Consider the following 17,502-nt stretch of genomic DNA (forward strand, 5'->3'; position numbering starts at 1 on the left):
TTAGGTAATGGAGAGGTTCCAAAACTCCAGAGAAATTACAACCATTTTATTGATGGGTAACAAGAGAAACTAAAGTGGTATGCAGAAAAAAATACATTGATTGTAAAAACACTGAAAAATACACTACAAAAGATTTCATTACAAAACCAATATACATATCAAATATGTAAAAGCATTATTATACCAAATTATCTCTATTTCCCATAAATATTGAAGAAATAAAGATCTCTAACTTTTACCAACTACTAAGCATATATAATGTGGGTAGAATGCTATAAAAGTTCTTAATTTTGACCAAAGCCATATGACAGAACATTTCTTAATATTTTCAGTATTTAACAAAGCATGAGGCTGCTAAATATTGGGGTATTCAGTCCTACAAGAGATACTAAACCCTTTGTAGATTTATTCCACCTTTTCACAGCTCTGTATTCAGACATACCCAGGACAGCCATGTCTAACATCATGAGCAACCTGATCTGCAGCATCAGCCCTGCAACCTGCAGGACATCAATGTGCTTCTTGTACTTCATCTTTTCCTACATGATGACAAGTCTTACCTTCATTCCTTTCAGGCTGCCTTGAGCAAAAACAGGTTCTCCTTTAAGTCCTTTTGGGCCAGGGCGACCCTGATTAAAAACAACAAAAAAATCAAGTCACAAATAAATTCCAGGAAAAAAATACTGATTCAGTTTTGAAAGCCTTTATATTCAGCATAATGGACAAGGCAAACTCCTGGCTCCAGTAAACTGCAGAAGTGCCACTGCAGCTTTGTCAGAGAAGCTGTGTTAGTATGAGAACTTACAACTCACTGCAGCTTTATTAAAATAAGGTTCTGCAAGCATTTTCTCTGGTATTATCCTGTTTAGATCAGACTGCCCTTTTATTTTAGGTCTTCAACAACTTTTAAGCTCCTATTTCAATCTGTTTGACATGTGGCAGCCCTCTTGTTCCTCTATGTATCAACACTATTCAGAGTATTTTCCAACATCGTATGAATTTCAAGTCACCCAACCTGTGTTTTTAAGACCAGGCTTTGAATGTGAACAAATACTCAAATAATTTAAAGTCAAACATTTTTTGCTCACACTTCAAAAATAACCATGAACTATTATAAAAGGCTATAATTCCTAAAAGCATCTAAGAGTGCAGTTCTTGTACCTAATCCTACACTCTTGAAACAGAGCGTACAGAGTGGCCGTCCTCTACAGCCAATGGAGAAAAATGGGTGTCTCCAAAAACAGTTCATCCTGACAAATAGAGACAGAACTGGTCTCAAAAGCACCACTCCCTGTAAGAGGGGAGTGCAGATGAACAGATTCACAGGATCTCCACTTTACCCTCAGAGTGGGATTTCTATGAGACAATGATACTGAGCTCTAACAACGCTAGGATTCTTCCTAAGTACTTGGGAGTTACTTTTCCAACAAAGGCATGAAAAGCAAATTCCTGGCTTAGTGACTACAAAACAGCATACTCAAGCTGGGACATACAGGCAGCCCAGGTAGGCCAGGAAACCCATCTGATCCAGAAACACCAGGACTCCCAGTGGTACCATTGCAGCCATCAAGGCCGGGCAGACCTCTAGGTCCAGGTTGCCCAGGGTGACCCTGTGTAAAGGGGAGAAAGAGAGAATGACTGACAGGATGCATTATTTTATTAGTAATACTGTCCTCAGAAAGTGGATAGCTTCCAAATGGCAACATAAAACAAAAGAAACACACAACTCCCACTCAAGTTCAGTGTATGGCAGACTGCAACAGAACAAGCTTCTTCAGCCAGCATTGTGTATCCTCCCCAAAGCTTCAATCCTAGAACATTGGCTGTATTCATTTGATTACCTTTTTCTCCAAGGGATAATTTTCTTTAGTACATAATTTGTGCATGAGTAGGTCCCGAAAGGGTAATACTCATCCCAACACAGTCAGAAACATAAGGCATGTAACACAGTGTAAAACAGCATGCAAGGGTGCACCTGACATCAGGAATGGAAGCTGCTCATGTGAAAACAAGGGCAGAGGCAGACTCAACAATACTGAGCATTTATAATTCCAATCTGCTTAAAGTTTCAGTGACTTCTCTTCCTCTCCAGTGTGGATTCTTCCCTTTAATAGTTCAACAGATGTTACAGCTCCAGCACCAGGCCATTCAAGCAAAAGAGCTTTTCTTGATGTATTAAACTTAAAACTTTAGGCAAAGCAACTGGTAGAAAGATCTAATTAAACTAGAAGAAATTGTTTGTAATGGTCAATTATTAATCAAGCAGAGTAGAATACAATTCTACCTAATTCTGATTTCACACCTCTCTTGCCCAAATTAATAGCTCAATTAATTTGACTGGAGTTCACTCAGCACAGTACTGGTGCAAAGGAGATCAAAGTTTGAGACTTTAGTTACTTTTCCTTCAGTGTCATATGGGTATGCGTAGGCAGAACACAGAAAGGCAGAACTGTCAGTCACACTAGCCAGCTTTCAAGCAGCTTCTTATTCTAGCCTCCTTCTCACAGAAATCAGTTCTGTGGCACTCAAAGACAGTGTTTCGTGTAGGAAGAAAAATGAAACTCATGGAGATAGTATCAGTAACTGACAGTTCTCTCCCTCTGCTCAGAACACCCAGATCTTGACTCATCCCAAAAGTACTTTTGTTTGATCCTAAAGATTCATCCTTAAGATATGGCATTAAACAAGTTATGACTCACACTAGGAGAGTAAAAAAAACCAAACATGGATAAAATGGAGATAAAACAGAACGGTAACAATCCTTCATGTTTTAAGCCTGACACTTAAAACAAAACACATTTGTGTTGCTAAAGGTCTTCCCAGTCCAAGCCAATAGCACATGCTCTGACCAAACTCAGGATGAACTTTGCAGTAACGTAAATTCTCATATCTAAGGATCTTAAAATGCCTTCCAAAATGTGGGAATGCTATAATCTTCATTTTACGCATGAAAAGCTGGGGGTACACAGTAGCAGAGTGACTTTCCCAAGGATGCAGAGCAAGTTAGGTCATAGTTATGTAAATACTCAAGCTGATCGCTGGTCTCAGCTGCTGCCAGGAGAGCCATCGCACACTCCTGCTTACTCACACCTACATCTTCCCTTTGCTGGTGTAAGCACAGGCAGGATGGGCAAGTCAGAGCAGGAAACCAACACAGCAGAGAAGTAACTGTTCTGTTTCTTAATGGGGTTAATTTTCAGCCAGAAGAGTTCCTTGGTCCAGCTCATTTGACACCTGCACTGTGACTTGTGCCAACAAAATGGAGAGAAGGGGAGAGAGCCCAGATCTGTTCTCTGTCCATTAAAAAGGTGTAAACTGAATGAATGTGAAGTTTGTCTCCACTACAGGACCAAAGCAGCTCACTCAGACAAGTATAAATTTGAGATTAAACAAAGCCTGAGGACATGGAATGAAGTCATCCCAAAGCATTAGCATCAGGCACCACTACATACATTGTACCAGTTGCCATGATGATTAAAGTTTATTTGTCAAAACACCCACGTGTGTTGTGCAAGCAGAGACTTGCCAAGCCCTGGTAAAGCAACAGGAGAAGGCTGAAGCACCAATTTATTGCCACTTTTAGTCTCTTAGAAATTATTCCATTTGGTTCCCAAAGCTGAAACAAATCAGTGGCAACCCACCCTCCTGCATCCACGCAGGATGTCCCAGCCAGGAGCAGCAAGCCTCTGATGGGACAGGCTGTGACTGCAGAGGGAGGCCAGAGTGGTCAATGGCTACCAGGTCTTTCACCCTGTTTACAGCATCAACAAAACCAGAAGCCATGTGGGACAAGTGCACATGTATCTGGTTACAACATAAGGTGACCAGCTGCAAGGTTTAGTGAAGCTCAACAGCCAACATCTGCCCCTCAGAGCAAGATAAGGTGGAGCCAAGCTGCTAATCCTGTAGTGCTGGCCAAGATCCAGCCTGTGGCAGCCAGCTCACTGATGGCCTCATGTCCTGGGAAGCACTTTCGATCTCCTAACTCTTGTACCAACAGTCTGTAAGCAGCCCAAAGGATTTTGGTATCCTCTCCCTATGTGAGGAGGGGTCTCAAAGAGGGGACACAAAGTATGGTCACCACAGTGATTTCTTAGTGTATTAAATAAATCACAGTGATTTCTTATGTGTATTAAATAAACCTGTGGCCCTATCATGCATCCACGTCTGTGGTTCTGAGCCAAAGCGTGACAGACTGCCACACATGCGCACACACATGCTCTCTCTTTTGCTTTAGGAAATAAAAAATCACAGGATTTCCTACATCCTAGCTAATCTGCCATTAGAGTTCACAGTGTCTTAAGAACCTTACCTGAGCAGATACTGAGCACCCAGAGGTGACTTCCTGGAGACTTGTGAAGTTCTGGCCTAAATGAACCTTTTGCCCAGGGACTTAAAATACTGATTTAAAGAGATGATTTGACCAGAAAACCAGTGGTTAATAGCTTCACTGCTCTCACCTCCTCTAATTCCTGCTTTGGCAGATGTGCCAATTCAGCACAGGCACCTCAACTGACTTAAGGCAGAAGACTTTTACAGCCTTTTCTTATACATGGCAGGGTGACTAGTCTACAGACTGCAGTTAAAACACAGGCTGGAGAGATCACTTGTGCTCTCTGTTTGCACAAAGGGTGACATTCCCTGTGAGACAGATAAGGAAACACGAACTGTTCATCTAGGCCCTTGCTTTATCCGATTCTTGCTCGTACACTAATGCTGTGATCCCAAGGGGACTCTTTTCTAAACTCAAACAGCACAAAGGCAATCCCAGCATGGGAGCTCAGCAAGTATTTAAAACAGAGGAACAAATGCAATTAAGGGTGAACACAAAATTAACTGAATAAACAGTTGCACGGATCGCTACAGCAAAGTGACCTTTTCACCAAGTCAAGCCATCGCCAAGTCCTTGTGTTTCCTCTAGGAGGATCCTAAAATCCAGAACTTTGCCTCTCCATGAAGCTCTAGCTTTCATGGTACAGACAAGGACTCACTCACTCCTCACAGAGGTACTTCTTTCTAGAACTCCTTGGACAGCTCATGAAAAGCTATATACACCTCTTCTCTCCAGTTCAGGCCTTTGCCAGAGGTGTCCTTGAATCTTGTCCTATAGGAAAAAGTAAACTTCCTGAGTTGGGCTAAGGATTTGAGGGTTTCTTCTACAGCGTGACATAAAAGGCTAGTAATAAACACACATAGCTGCTGTATTTATTAGGTTAAAGGGATTAGTCAGGCCAGCTGCAACAACATAGATTACAGAATCAGACAATATCTCGAGTTGGAAGGGACCCATAAGGATCATCGAGTCCAACTCCCTGCTCCTCACAGGACTACCTAGCACTAAATCATATGACTAAAGAGCGTCCTCCAGACGCTCCTTGAACTCTGACAGGCTTGGTGCCGTGGGGAGCCTGTTCCACCTCCCCAGGGGAACTCTGTGGAACACCACTTCCCTTAAGGTCACAAGTGGGATTCCCCTCCAAACCACAGCCTTGCAGTCATTTGGCCTTGATTAAAATATACCTACCCACGCTGACATACCTGCATACTACAACCAACCTCTCTTCATGTTTAGATATTAATCCTTGTGCAGAGATAGCAAGATATTTTACTTTATCTTACATCTACCAGCACGCATGTGCTCTCTCCTTTACTCTGTATTTTACACATCCATATAATGCGTGTATGTTCATAGCCATTTCACAACAAACCTAAGCTACTCCCTACCCTGAAATGCAACTGGCAGAAGTATGAATATTCTCTCAAGCAGTGGTGGTGGTGGCTATTTTCACCCTAGAAAGGAAGTATTTATTTCAGTGGTTGGAATGTAAACAGTAGGAACCAGTTTCCCCTTCCCCTGTTTTCTGTCGGGCAGTTGTGGCACAGAAGAGCCACAGTGGTGAGCACTTTGCTGTTCATGAGCAGCACAAGCTGCCTCTTCCTATTCACCCACCTGCAAAATACAATAAAGCAGATAGAGTAGATCTGCATACGTTGGAGGCTTTGGATCCTCTCATCTACCTCCCCTACCCTCTTCGGAATGCCCATCGCTGCCAACTACCTGGCAATGACTGTTGCTGTATCTCTGCCTCCCCTCATTGTTGGGAATCCCCTTTCTTCAGAGCCTGGTCTGAAATAATACCCTGACAACAGCGTGTTCCCACAGTGTGTTCAATTTAATTAAGTATTATGGGAACAGCTTGTTCTCTTCAGACCTAGAGAGCTGGCTGGCAAGAAAAAAATAGCAGCAAGGGAGTAGAGCAGGAGAGAAAACAGGGAAGGATGAGCAGAGGGGGAGAAAAGGACCACGGCCAGGAAGGAACTGGAACCAAGGAAGCTCTTACAAGGCCAACCATGCATTTTCAGCCAATCTAACAAAACAATCCCATTTTTGATAGGAAGTAAGAAAAACACTGCTGAACTGTTGGAGCTCTTGGCCAGCTGAAAAAGTAGGGAAGATGAGAAAGAGCATGAGTATAGTCTGAAGGCACAAGGACACAGAAGATGGAAAAATGTCAACAAGAAAAGAAGAATTCTAATACCAGTAAAGAGAGCAAGGACATCTGGGGCAACTTCTAAAAGCTGTCCCAGCTAAAACTCCCCTGAGGTAAAGAGCGTGTAAGAATCTTTGGAAAACTCACTGGGGAAAACCAAAGCAAAAGAAAGCTGGTCAAAACACTCTTAGCACATAGTATTTTGAATGGTAAAGGAACCAGCTACACTGGAATGTTGAAGCTCTAAAGAATAACAGAAAACAGTCCTAATGGTCAGGGAAAGTGGTTACCTACCCCCATCACCTGAAAACGCAGCAATTGTCTCTTTCCCATCATAGGTTTCTGGAAGGGCTCAAATCTAAACCAGCACTAGCATCTACTGGAGAAGCAAGTACTCTGGAGAGCCTCAGCTCTAACCACTGTTTTCATTCACATCGTAAGAAGACTGAGAGAAACCTGGCAATAGCACATACAAGAAGGCTACTGCAAAGCATAAGGAAACAATCTCTGTGTTCATCATGAGTAAGATGAGAACTAAGAGGTTTAAACTGGAGACAGACTGGAATTAGGCATTAGCAAAGCTTTTCTAACACAAAAGTTAGTCTCCATCATTACAAAGTTTTAAGAATTGGTTAGGAAACACATACTAAAAATGGCCTGAAGCAGAGCTGATCATGCCTGCTTGACTGTCTGAGGTCCCTTCCAAAGCTATGACTTCATGTCATGGTGTTTTCTAGACATGGTGCTGAAAGAAAAGCTTATCAATGATGCAGTGGATTCCCATGTAACTCAGCTCACTTGCTGATACAGATCAACTTCCTATCATCCCATAAAAGGAATCAAACCTCTTATGAAACAGCCTGGGATCACCAGGTAGAGTAGCAAATGCTGCCATTTCCCTCCAGAGAGAAGCTAACACTTTCAAGATATACTATGCTTGTGCTAGGACAGTCTCATTGTGCTTATGTGCTTTGGGTTGTGACTAAATTCTGGTGATTTATATTTACAGATGCAAACTTACGGGGATCCCATTGATGCCTTGAAATCCTGGCACTCCCATTGGGCCCTGAAGAAAAAGAGTACACGTTGTATTTCACTTCATCAACCGTATATTCACTTACCTGTGACATACTTTTCACTCCAACATTTTTGGTCATGGACTTTAGCTTTCAGGAGCAGACTTTCCCATGCAGATTCTCTCTGACCACAGAGGTCAGTGAAGATAGGAACAGAGCATCTGGGCTTGACTGGATGCCAAATGAGTGTTTCAGGAATGTTTTAATCAGGCAATTTAAAGTAAAATATAATCTCCTACTGCACATCTGGGGAAAATAAGATGCCAGGAAAATAAACAATCCAGTGTAAGCTTAACTCTCAGTGTTACACTTGACCTTCCAAGATTTTCAACAGGACTTAATGGGGTTTTCTGCCTATGCTTGGATAGTACCACACAGAGATAGGCAGACCACCGTACTATCTTCAGACCACCCCTGGCTGAGTTGCAAGTAATTAACACTTTGTTGGTTCTACTGCTCTGCTCTGGATAGTAGCAAAACAGACTGTGTAAGCTGAATATCAAGCTTTAAACTCTTGCTTTGGAAAGGTAAAGGTATTGCTTCCATGAGGGATAAAAAGACAGAATCCTACTGCATGTTGGCATTGTGTTATGTATCCATTTCAGTGGACAGAAACAGCAGTTCTGGAGCAAATAAGGCTTTTCTTCAGTGCAAGGAAATTGGTTCCAATTGTTAGTTAAAGGCCAATTCCTATCCCAAGTTTCTGTAAGTTCCAAAGTCTGGTTCAATGGTTTCAGTTTTATCTGCTAGAATTATGAAAATGATATCACCTCTATCAGGTCTTAGTCCTTGTTTTGACTCCTCCATTGCCTCTCAGGTGAATGCAACACCAAAGCCATGACATTCCTTGTCACCACTTCCAGTTTACGTGGTTCTTTAACTTATGAGAAAGGGTAACAGAACTCCAAGGTGTTAACTAATATTAAACGAGAAGAGGGTGTAACTACAGCATATGAAAGTACAGTTAACTAGTTACATCGAGCTAGCTCACCTATCGGTAGCTGGGAAAATAGGGCAGACAAACTTTACTCTGCAGATCCTGGTAAGGAAACCTGGTAGAATCTGTCTTATTTGCACACGTGACCTGAGGACCTTGCATCAAGTAGATGATAAGATGCTCTGGAATAGTTCCAGAATGCAAGCCCTTGTCCTGATGACCCAGATGTCCTTCAGATTTTAGAAACCATGCACAGCATGCAGGACTTCCTCTGTCTTTGAAGCTTTCAAGCTGTTGTCCTTGAAACACTCCATTTGTCCAACCGCACAGGCATGGGAGTAAGAATCTCATCCCAGTCCTTGCATCAGACAATATCAGACTTTCTCATTTTACAATTCATTACACAACCTCTGCCGGGGTCTGTGGTGGGAGCAGATACGTGGCTCCAGCCTATGCGGTGGGACATAACGAGTCTTCTGCATGCAACCCAAAACTCATGATCAGACACGCCTGGTGCACAATGTCCTGCTCACAATGTAAATTTTCCTTAAGATGAACTACCCTTATGTAGCCACTCTTTATTACCAGAAGTATTTGTTCATACTTCCATTCATTTTTTTGCCTAGCTCCAAACTCCTCTTTTCATATTTCCTTCCTAAGAAGAGACAGCAGAATAGATCTGAAAGGCATTAAGATGTTTCTGTTTGCTGTTCTGCCCATTCTTGCACACTGCATTATTTGATACCCACACCTTAAAGATTATTCCATTTAATATGACATAGTTTATAATACTCTTTCTGTTATGAATAACTTTGGACCTGCAAAACTGAATTGCAGGTTTCACTTAGTACCCATTCCTTTGCTAGATGATAACTCAGGATGTCCTACACATGAACCAGCTCCAGTTCTCTGCACGTAGCATTAACAACACCCATCTATCCCTGGGCATGTGAAGTGAAAGACTATTTGCAACAGCAATGCTCATTTGGTGATGGTTCATCTGCCAGGATGAGTAAGTGTACAGCAGCTTTAGGAACCATGTTCTCATTCAAAAATAAAAGCAGGGATTCTCTGAAGATACCAGTGAAATACTGCTGTGTTCTTACCTCAGGGCACATAGTCCAAGATTATCTTTATTCAGTCAAAAATATATACAAGGCCACAGAAGTATTGCAAGGTCAGATAAGCCTCTGTTGATCCTACCTTGTCACCTTTATGTCCAGCTGGTCCAGGGGGGCCCACTGCTCCTCTCTCACCTTTTCCTCCTGGCAAACCTTCTGGGCCAGTAAATCCAGGTGCACCTATCGGTCCTTGAAGGCCAATCGGTCCTGGTCGACCCTAATAACAAGAAAACAGTAAGTCAGTGCATGGTGTTCACAAACTCCTTTGCAATTACTCCATTCAACTCATCTTTAATGCAATTTGGTACCTCTCAGGGAAGTGAGAACATCCTAAAGTTTTCCCTGTACGTTCTCAGATAAAGCTTTCAGAGGCTATTTCAGGCAAGTCACGAGTAACAGTAAGAAATCCCCCCTTTTTCCTGGAAGATTTATTATTGCCCATATTGCTGTAGGAAGGAACAGGGGAAGACGACAGTGTTTTGAGATCAAATTGGCTGCTGCTACTTGAGTTTGCACCTCTATTCCCAAGCTGCGTAGTACAAAAAGATCTTGCCTATACTTTAGATCCAGCACAACAAAAAAGTAACACAAGGTGCAAGAAGTGCATTGGTCACAAGCAGCCAGCAAACACACTTTTGAGTATTTGAGACTGGTACAATGGTTGGCTCAAGACTGGGGCTGATTCCAACTGTCCTCTCCTGGTTGCCTTACAGCTGGGGCGTGGGTTTGGACTCCCTGAGCACAAAAAGAAGGGTGCAATGACTGAGCAGTGCCCGGAGGTGGCAGCCTTTTCTACAACTGCAGAGGCTCATAGGGGAGTGATGAGCTCTTATTGTTCTATCAGTACATGGATGTGCAGGGCAGTTGGGTACTTGCTCCCAAAACAGGCTAAGGTTTAAAAAGAAACTGCTGTAGGTGCTTTACTTTTTCTTATCCTCAGGAGCTGCCTCTTGGCAGCTGAACGCTTTACACAGAGCTTTTTGTAAACATTTCTGCACTTCCTATTTGGTTCCTTTTGAAAGGATCTGAAAGAGATCCACAGAGCCTAAGGTCCCAGAGTGGCAGTAGAAAATGGCAGCTTAGGGCTATGCTTTCTCCTGGCAAAACAGTGGAACACATGAAGTTATCCATGCAGAGAATCAAACTTTCACACTGAAAGATACAGAATGGAGGAGGAAGTTAAAGAACCCCAAATCTCCCTCCTTTCAATCCTCCTCTACACTCATGCCCATGGTAGTGTGTTCCCATTCTCTTTCCCTAACTCCTTTAACCAGCAGAAGGAATGCAGCTCCCTGCTGCAAGTGTTCTGGTAATCTCAGCTGGAGGCATACACAGTCCTGACTCCACGAGTTGGCAGGTGAAAGGCTTTAGAGTGAATTTAAAAATGCATTGTTACACGGTGATAATCAAACAAAATGGAACAAACAGTAACTGATCTTAAAAATTCTTTTTCCAGGATAATTTTTAGTACTTATTCAGGCTAAACCATTTTATCCCATATTCCATGTTTCTTCGCTACTGAAGCAGCTATTTTCCTAGCGTCACTCTTGCTGTTGTGACTGTTTCATCCTGGCCTTTTAACAGAGGTCAAGCGCATGTGTTATACTTCATATCTTTTCTGCCTAGACACTGTCCATGCTGTGCCCTTCCAGAGGCACAGATTCCCATCTGAAAAGGCTTTTCTGTTGATTATTTTTAGCTTTCTTCACTCTGGGTTAATCATCAATGGAATCCTTTATATTGGGAACCATGGGATCATAACATTAATCCCCCCAAATCTTCAGTGGTCCTTGACAACCATACACAACAAGGAACATGTTACGTAAATCACATGCAATGCTCTCACTTTCAGTCTTAGTTTTAACTTTTTAATTTCCCCCAGTCACAAGCTACTCAGAGTCTTTCAGGCAACATCTCACTTACAAGACATGGGTTGTGGACTGTTCACCTTAAGACAATACAGCAGGGGAGAGACATACCCTAAAAATGGGCATGTTAGTGTTATAACCAGCCACCACTCACACAAGCAACAGCATCCAAAAGTGCACCACGGTTTCTAGAGGAAAAAATGCTGTGAATTCCTCACTTGTTTGACTTGCTAACACTTCGGTATTCAATTAGTTTGATTGCCTGGTTAACAACAGTGCCTTGCGATGACTGGAACTGAGAGGAATTAATGTTTTAGGAGGCTTTTGTTGTGCTCTGCTGAAGGTCACTTTGAGAAATATATCTAGATGAGACAGCAAAGACCAGTAACTACAAGCTCTGCAGCTCTCTGACAGAGGAATTAAGCGTGCTCTCTGATTTCAGGTCCCCTAGGTAAAAAGCTCTCTTTTGCAATAGTGCCCTACAAGAAAGATTCTAACAGCACTTGAAGATTCTGTCCAGTGCCTCAGAGTGTCACTAAACCATAAAGACACAGTAAAGTGCTTCTAATCTCTCTGGTAATGTGATTATGCCATGATAATCAGGCTCTCAAGAATTCCTACTGTTTCTTTTGAAGTCTCTGTGGATGGAAATCATGTTTTCTATGCTGAAACAAAGGACTTGCCTCCACTGCTAAAAACGCAGCATTTTTCGTCACTCAGTAGCACTCCCATGAACTGTCCCAACATAAAAGCATTATAAGGAGCAGGCCCCGTGGTGTGCAGGAGCAATCCCAGGGTAAAAGCACAATGCCAATGAAGACTCAGGTTTTACCACAAGATAAACTTAGAGGGTTCAACACCAGGTGGAGCTACTGTTTGACCTAAGTGAGCTTACCCTGTGGGTAAAAGAGTCTTAATATTTACTGGGCTTTGGCATCAGGATTGATCTTACTTATCCAAAGGATGAAAAGAATAAAACATCTCTTAGAAGTGAAGAAATGCTTCAACATAAAATGTGGATTACATCAAGCAGAAACTACAGTGAATCAACACAGCTCCCTGTTTTTATTGTTCAATATATACAGAGAGAGTCTGGTAGCCTGTAAAAAAGCCATTAGTAACTAATGCAAATGGTATCATTTTGGTTTCCTGGCTGTGTGACAGGGAAATTATAGAATGCTCCTAACAGCAAGCAAGGCCAAAGTCTATGAAATTACTGCAACTGGTGAATATCTTCTCAAATGCCCACTAGAATTTCATATATTTGAATAGCATGACCTGCATTCTCGAACCTATTTGTGCATATTACACAAGAAGCACTAAATGAGCCGCCTGCCTCCCTGTAATGAATACAACACTGGCAAAAAATTGCATTATTTCTTGATACACCGTGATGCTTCCATAGATAATTTCAGGACTTTGACCGAGTTTGTGCCACAAGTTCCATGTGAGTCATACACATCTCTGTTACACACATTAAAAACACAGCCATGTCTCAGACATTCAGGTTTCCATTCTCAGTGTGTGGTAACCAAGAGGGAAAAATGGCAGGGACAGACACCTCCCACTGCTTCTGAATCACCACACTGCAGAGAGCAGTAAAACAAAACAGTCTGAAAACGTAATTTGACGACAGTGTCTTTCAAGATGGAAAAGGTTCTGCAACATGTGCCGCCTTCCCTTCACCCTTTTAATTCATCTGCATCCCAGGGTGTCATGGGGAAAGGCCAGTGAGGTGGGTAACGATGGGGCCTCTCTACTGCTACACAATCAAACACATCACAGCTTCTCTACTGTCTCTACCCCTTTGCCAACTCTAATGCCCCACATAAAATTTCGCCCACTGAAGCAGAGCTGCTACACATAGCACTGCAAATTCCAAACATTCTTTTTTTCCCCATTGCCTCTGTGAGCCTGGAGAATTAAGCATAAATCTATTTGGTTTATCGCTGTGCAAAGGAACACACGTGGCAGTGGTATGGAACCACCGGACATGCCCCTTATTTCAGTGGCAAGAAAGAACACAAGTGCTTGCTTACTTCGGGGCCAGTAACTAAGTAACTAAGAACAATACAGGTAAGGTAGAACTGATCCCTGCTTCAGTTAGCAAATGTGTAGACTGCCATATTTCAAGCAGCGAAGCATTACTATTATTTTTCTAAGCAAAATTATGGTCAGTTATATGAAGAGAGCAACAATTTAAAGATGCTCGTGTTTCCTCAAACTAACACACAGTTCCTTCTCTATGAGAATTCAGTGACGAATTACTTCACAAGAAATTCCTTGCAGTCTGAAGAATCTTATATTCAGTTGATTAGATTAAGGCAAACCAAAGAGCCAAGCGTTGAATTACTATGGCCCTAAAAAAATCTATATTCTCATGTACTGCATACACTAAGCAGCATGCAGCCTGAAACTTGGAAGGAAGATCTATGTACCCAATTTGTACAGGATAGCCCATACAACAGATGGATCCTTCAAGATGCTTTTTCATGCAGACAAATGCCATTACCCACTTAAATTATGGCCATTCTCTCTGATCAGGGTTGCCATGGTACGAAAGACTGAACTCAGATAAAGTGTCTACCAGTGCAAAGCCGCAGGTCCATTAGAGAGTAGCATGACCTTGGGCTAACCACTTCTTTCCTCCACCATTTCCTCCCTTCTCTCTTCCATCTGCCCTGCTTTAGCTGCAAGATTCCTGCAGCAGTGGTTATCTCCTGCTGGATAGACAGTGCCTAGCACAAGAGAGTCCTGGTCTCAGCTGGGGCCCCACGGTTCTACTGTAACAATTACTGATGGAAAACCCTGCACTATTCCCCTAAATTACAGGTCAGGTGTCCAGTGCCCTGCTCACATTCCTGAGTAAGTAATTATTTTCCCTACTGAAAAATGCTTTGTACTTTTAAAGAAAATTATTATTCAGTTTTTCCTCTAAGAAGTTAGGGAAGGTCTTGTTCAAAATGGCTGCTTTTTTTTTTTTCCTGTCATATAATTTACGGTTCCTCTACACAGCTTTTTACCCACACAGCATGAGATGAATACACAAAACTGTATATGCACACAGAAATAATGGACCGGAAAAACCATCCCGTGCAACAATCCTATTACATTCAGCACCTTCCCCAAAATCTTCTTTGATGTTCTCTGTTTTCTAAGAAAACAGATCAGGGTACTAATTTGGTTTTAAATTTATTTTTAAGGACAGAGACAAGTTTTCCTTCGATACCATAATTCATTTCAGGAGTTCGCTGTTTATGCGAAGCAGCGCTTGGCATGCTCACACTGCAGACTGCCAAGGCTGCCCTGGTCATCTCAGGGGCAATCTTTTAACGTAGTAATGAGCAACTGCAGCCTGTTCTCAGAGTGATTTCCAATTTTAGTTCATGTGATAAACTCCATTTTCAAAAGATACTTCTGTTATTTCCACTAAGCATCACCAGACATGACCACAAGTAGAAAAGGTAGGTCAATATACACGTATATGTATATATGGTTAAATGTACATATATATGTATATATAACTGCTTAAAAAAAAAAAATCAATGAAATTTGATTCAATAAACCATTTGCTTTCTGAATCCTGTACTTCAGTAACATAAAGTTGCAATGGAAGATTTACCACATTATAAATACAGAAAGAACTGCATATAAACCCTGGACATCTTTATTTTTAAATATCTTCATTTTTAAATTAGATATTTAAATCTCTGAAAAGTTCTTTAGAATGCTCAGTTTCCAGTTAAAAACTTTCATGGAACATCCTGATCCAATCAATTCCACATATTTGCTATTTCTATTTATAGCACACAAAGAGACCACATACTGTCGTCTTTTTCCCCACCACAGACAATGCCAGGAGTGACTCAGTGTTAAATCTAAGCAATTATTCCAGCATATACTTCATAACCTTTAAAGAAACTACTTTTTCAAGAAAACATAAGAGTCAAAAAGGATAACTTTAAGTCTGATTGCTTTTTTGTTTGATGTACAGAAACATCTAAGACAGATAAGAAAGTAAGAGCATGTAGAAAAGCCCCAGGCCACAGAGAGCACAGATAACATGAAAGTAACTGCGAGTCATTTGTGGGTTGTAACATCCATGTGAGATGCACTGGCTGGGCAAGAGCCTTCCAGTGCTGCACTCCAGAGAGAAGGGGATCCATGAGCATCGCTGTGTGGCACACAGAACGACAGGCACTATAGAAATATAAAGGTATTTTTTGTGGGGATATTTGAAGTAAAGAACAAGCAGCAGGATTCACAAAGCATAGTAATGACTTATGTTGTAGTTCAGTTAAATTAATAACTGTTGTATGAAAATTATGAATTAAAGCTTCTTTTTAAGGCACTATGCTATATATTCTAATGACACATGCCTCTTCATGACGATCACTCAGAAATATGCCGTTATTTCAGCAGAAACTGTGTGAAACAGTTATTGTGGCTTGCAGCAAGTTAGATACTGATGACCTGTGTCCCAGGTATCACAGCAGCAGAGGTGATCACCCCAGAATCCCCAGCTCACCCACTGTTTGTTTAAGCTAATCGGCGATGAGGCCCAGGTGATACATGGTCATCTGAGATGAACTTTTCACTACTTGCCATGGCAAAAGGTTTTTCTGCCAGCTTGGTTGACACCTCGAGGGCCTTTTTGTGTTTTACTAGGTTCATACACTAATGGAGAGCAATTCATGCAGGCAGCACACAAGGCTAACAACTCGCTCTGCTCCTCTGAAATCACACACATGTTTAAGCCTGACTTAGAGGCAGCTGGGGAAATGAGGCATGAAGGAGGAGGTGAGCACCAGCAGGCAGGAACAGCTCCCACACCTCATGGGGCTCTGGCATTACATTAACCTCATCAACATTCCAAAAAACAGGGCTTGTATTAAAAGGATGGATTACACAATTATGAAATCTGTGCAAAAAATGCTGCAGCAAGCGAGGTCTGACTGACTTCAATTTCCTTATGAACTAAGCATTTTCTGATTTAACAAAAGGCCACAGTACAGCCAAAGGTTTGAGTGCTTTATGAGATTTTATGGTCTTTTGCAACCTCAGTTCATATTCTCTCCCTCAAGTCTTTGGTGCCTAATCTCTAAAAAATGTTCTAGAAAGCCTTTACAGTTCCCGGACCTGTTCACATAGGACAGCAGCTGTCATAACATTTTCCTGCCCTTAACTGAGGGAAGGGCACTTGTGAATATTGTGTACATCTCTCGACAGCAGCACAAGTCCCAGGCTGAATTTTAGCACAAAAGAATTAGTTCTTTCAGGAGAAAACACAGGGTTTCTCTAGGAGCTCTTTCCATTTCCCTGATGGCTGTACAGGAAAGCAGACAAGGCAGCACAGGAAAAGCATTCTTTCCCCAGTGTGCACAAGTTGGCCCTGGTGAAAGCACGGCAGTAGGAAACAACCAAATGACAGCTCCTCAGCTGTCAGTCCCCAAAGAGGAGATAGGGCGAATGAGAAGGGAGGGTCAAAGCCTGGCTTTGCTTGCAGGGCTTTTCTCTAACCCCAATGATCTGCAGATGCCACTGGCTCTTATCGTCAACTATTTTTTGGCCCTTACAGGCCAGTAAAGCCTTTTAAAGTGGTGCAGAACAGCAGGTATCTACATCTAGATGGTCTGCTCTAACAAAGGATCAGCAACTGGTTATGATTAGTTTTCACATTTACTGAAAACTGTGCGAATTGAAAGAATAATTAAAATTGCTTCATTCTTGAGTAACCCATAGCGCTATGCTACATGCCAGCATAACCCGTAATGGAGAGCTGCCCACAATTACACCCAGCTTCACTTTGTTTCATCTCCTTCAGCCATACATCCTTACTTATAGAATCATAGAATCATAGAATAGTTAGGGTTGGAAAGGACCTTAAGATCATCCACTTCCAGCCCCCTTGCCATGGGCAGGGACACCTCACACTAAACCATGGCACCCAAGGCTCTGTCCAACCTGGCCTTGAACACTGCCAGGGATGGAGCATTACTTTTATTACCG

At 42.0% G+C, this 17,502-nt stretch overlaps 1 protein-coding gene across 1 annotated transcript in view; it reads right to left on the minus strand.

Moving 5' to 3' along the window:
• COL4A6 (collagen type IV alpha 6 chain) overlaps nucleotides 1-17,502 on the minus strand; it is a 121,555-nt gene that overhangs the window by 34,946 nt on the left and 69,107 nt on the right. Inside the window, exons 4-7 of the mRNA XM_061445708.1 lie at nucleotides 9,708-9,842; nucleotides 7,513-7,557; nucleotides 1,494-1,610; nucleotides 561-629 (exon numbers count right to left, since the gene is read on the minus strand). Of these exons, the coding sequence (XP_061301692.1) occupies nucleotides 561-629; nucleotides 1,494-1,610; nucleotides 7,513-7,557; nucleotides 9,708-9,842 (366 nt within the window). The remainder of the gene's footprint in view (nucleotides 1-560; nucleotides 630-1,493; nucleotides 1,611-7,512; nucleotides 7,558-9,707; nucleotides 9,843-17,502) is intronic.

The sequence above is a fragment of the Pezoporus flaviventris genome, unplaced genomic scaffold, assembly GCF_033815535.1.
Source record: "Pezoporus flaviventris isolate CSIRO_AGI_PZ_B2104156 unplaced genomic scaffold, CSIRO_AGI_Pfla_v1 ptg000005l, whole genome shotgun sequence".
In the NCBI taxonomy this organism is placed as follows: domain Eukaryota; kingdom Metazoa; phylum Chordata; class Aves; order Psittaciformes; family Psittacidae; genus Pezoporus; species Pezoporus flaviventris.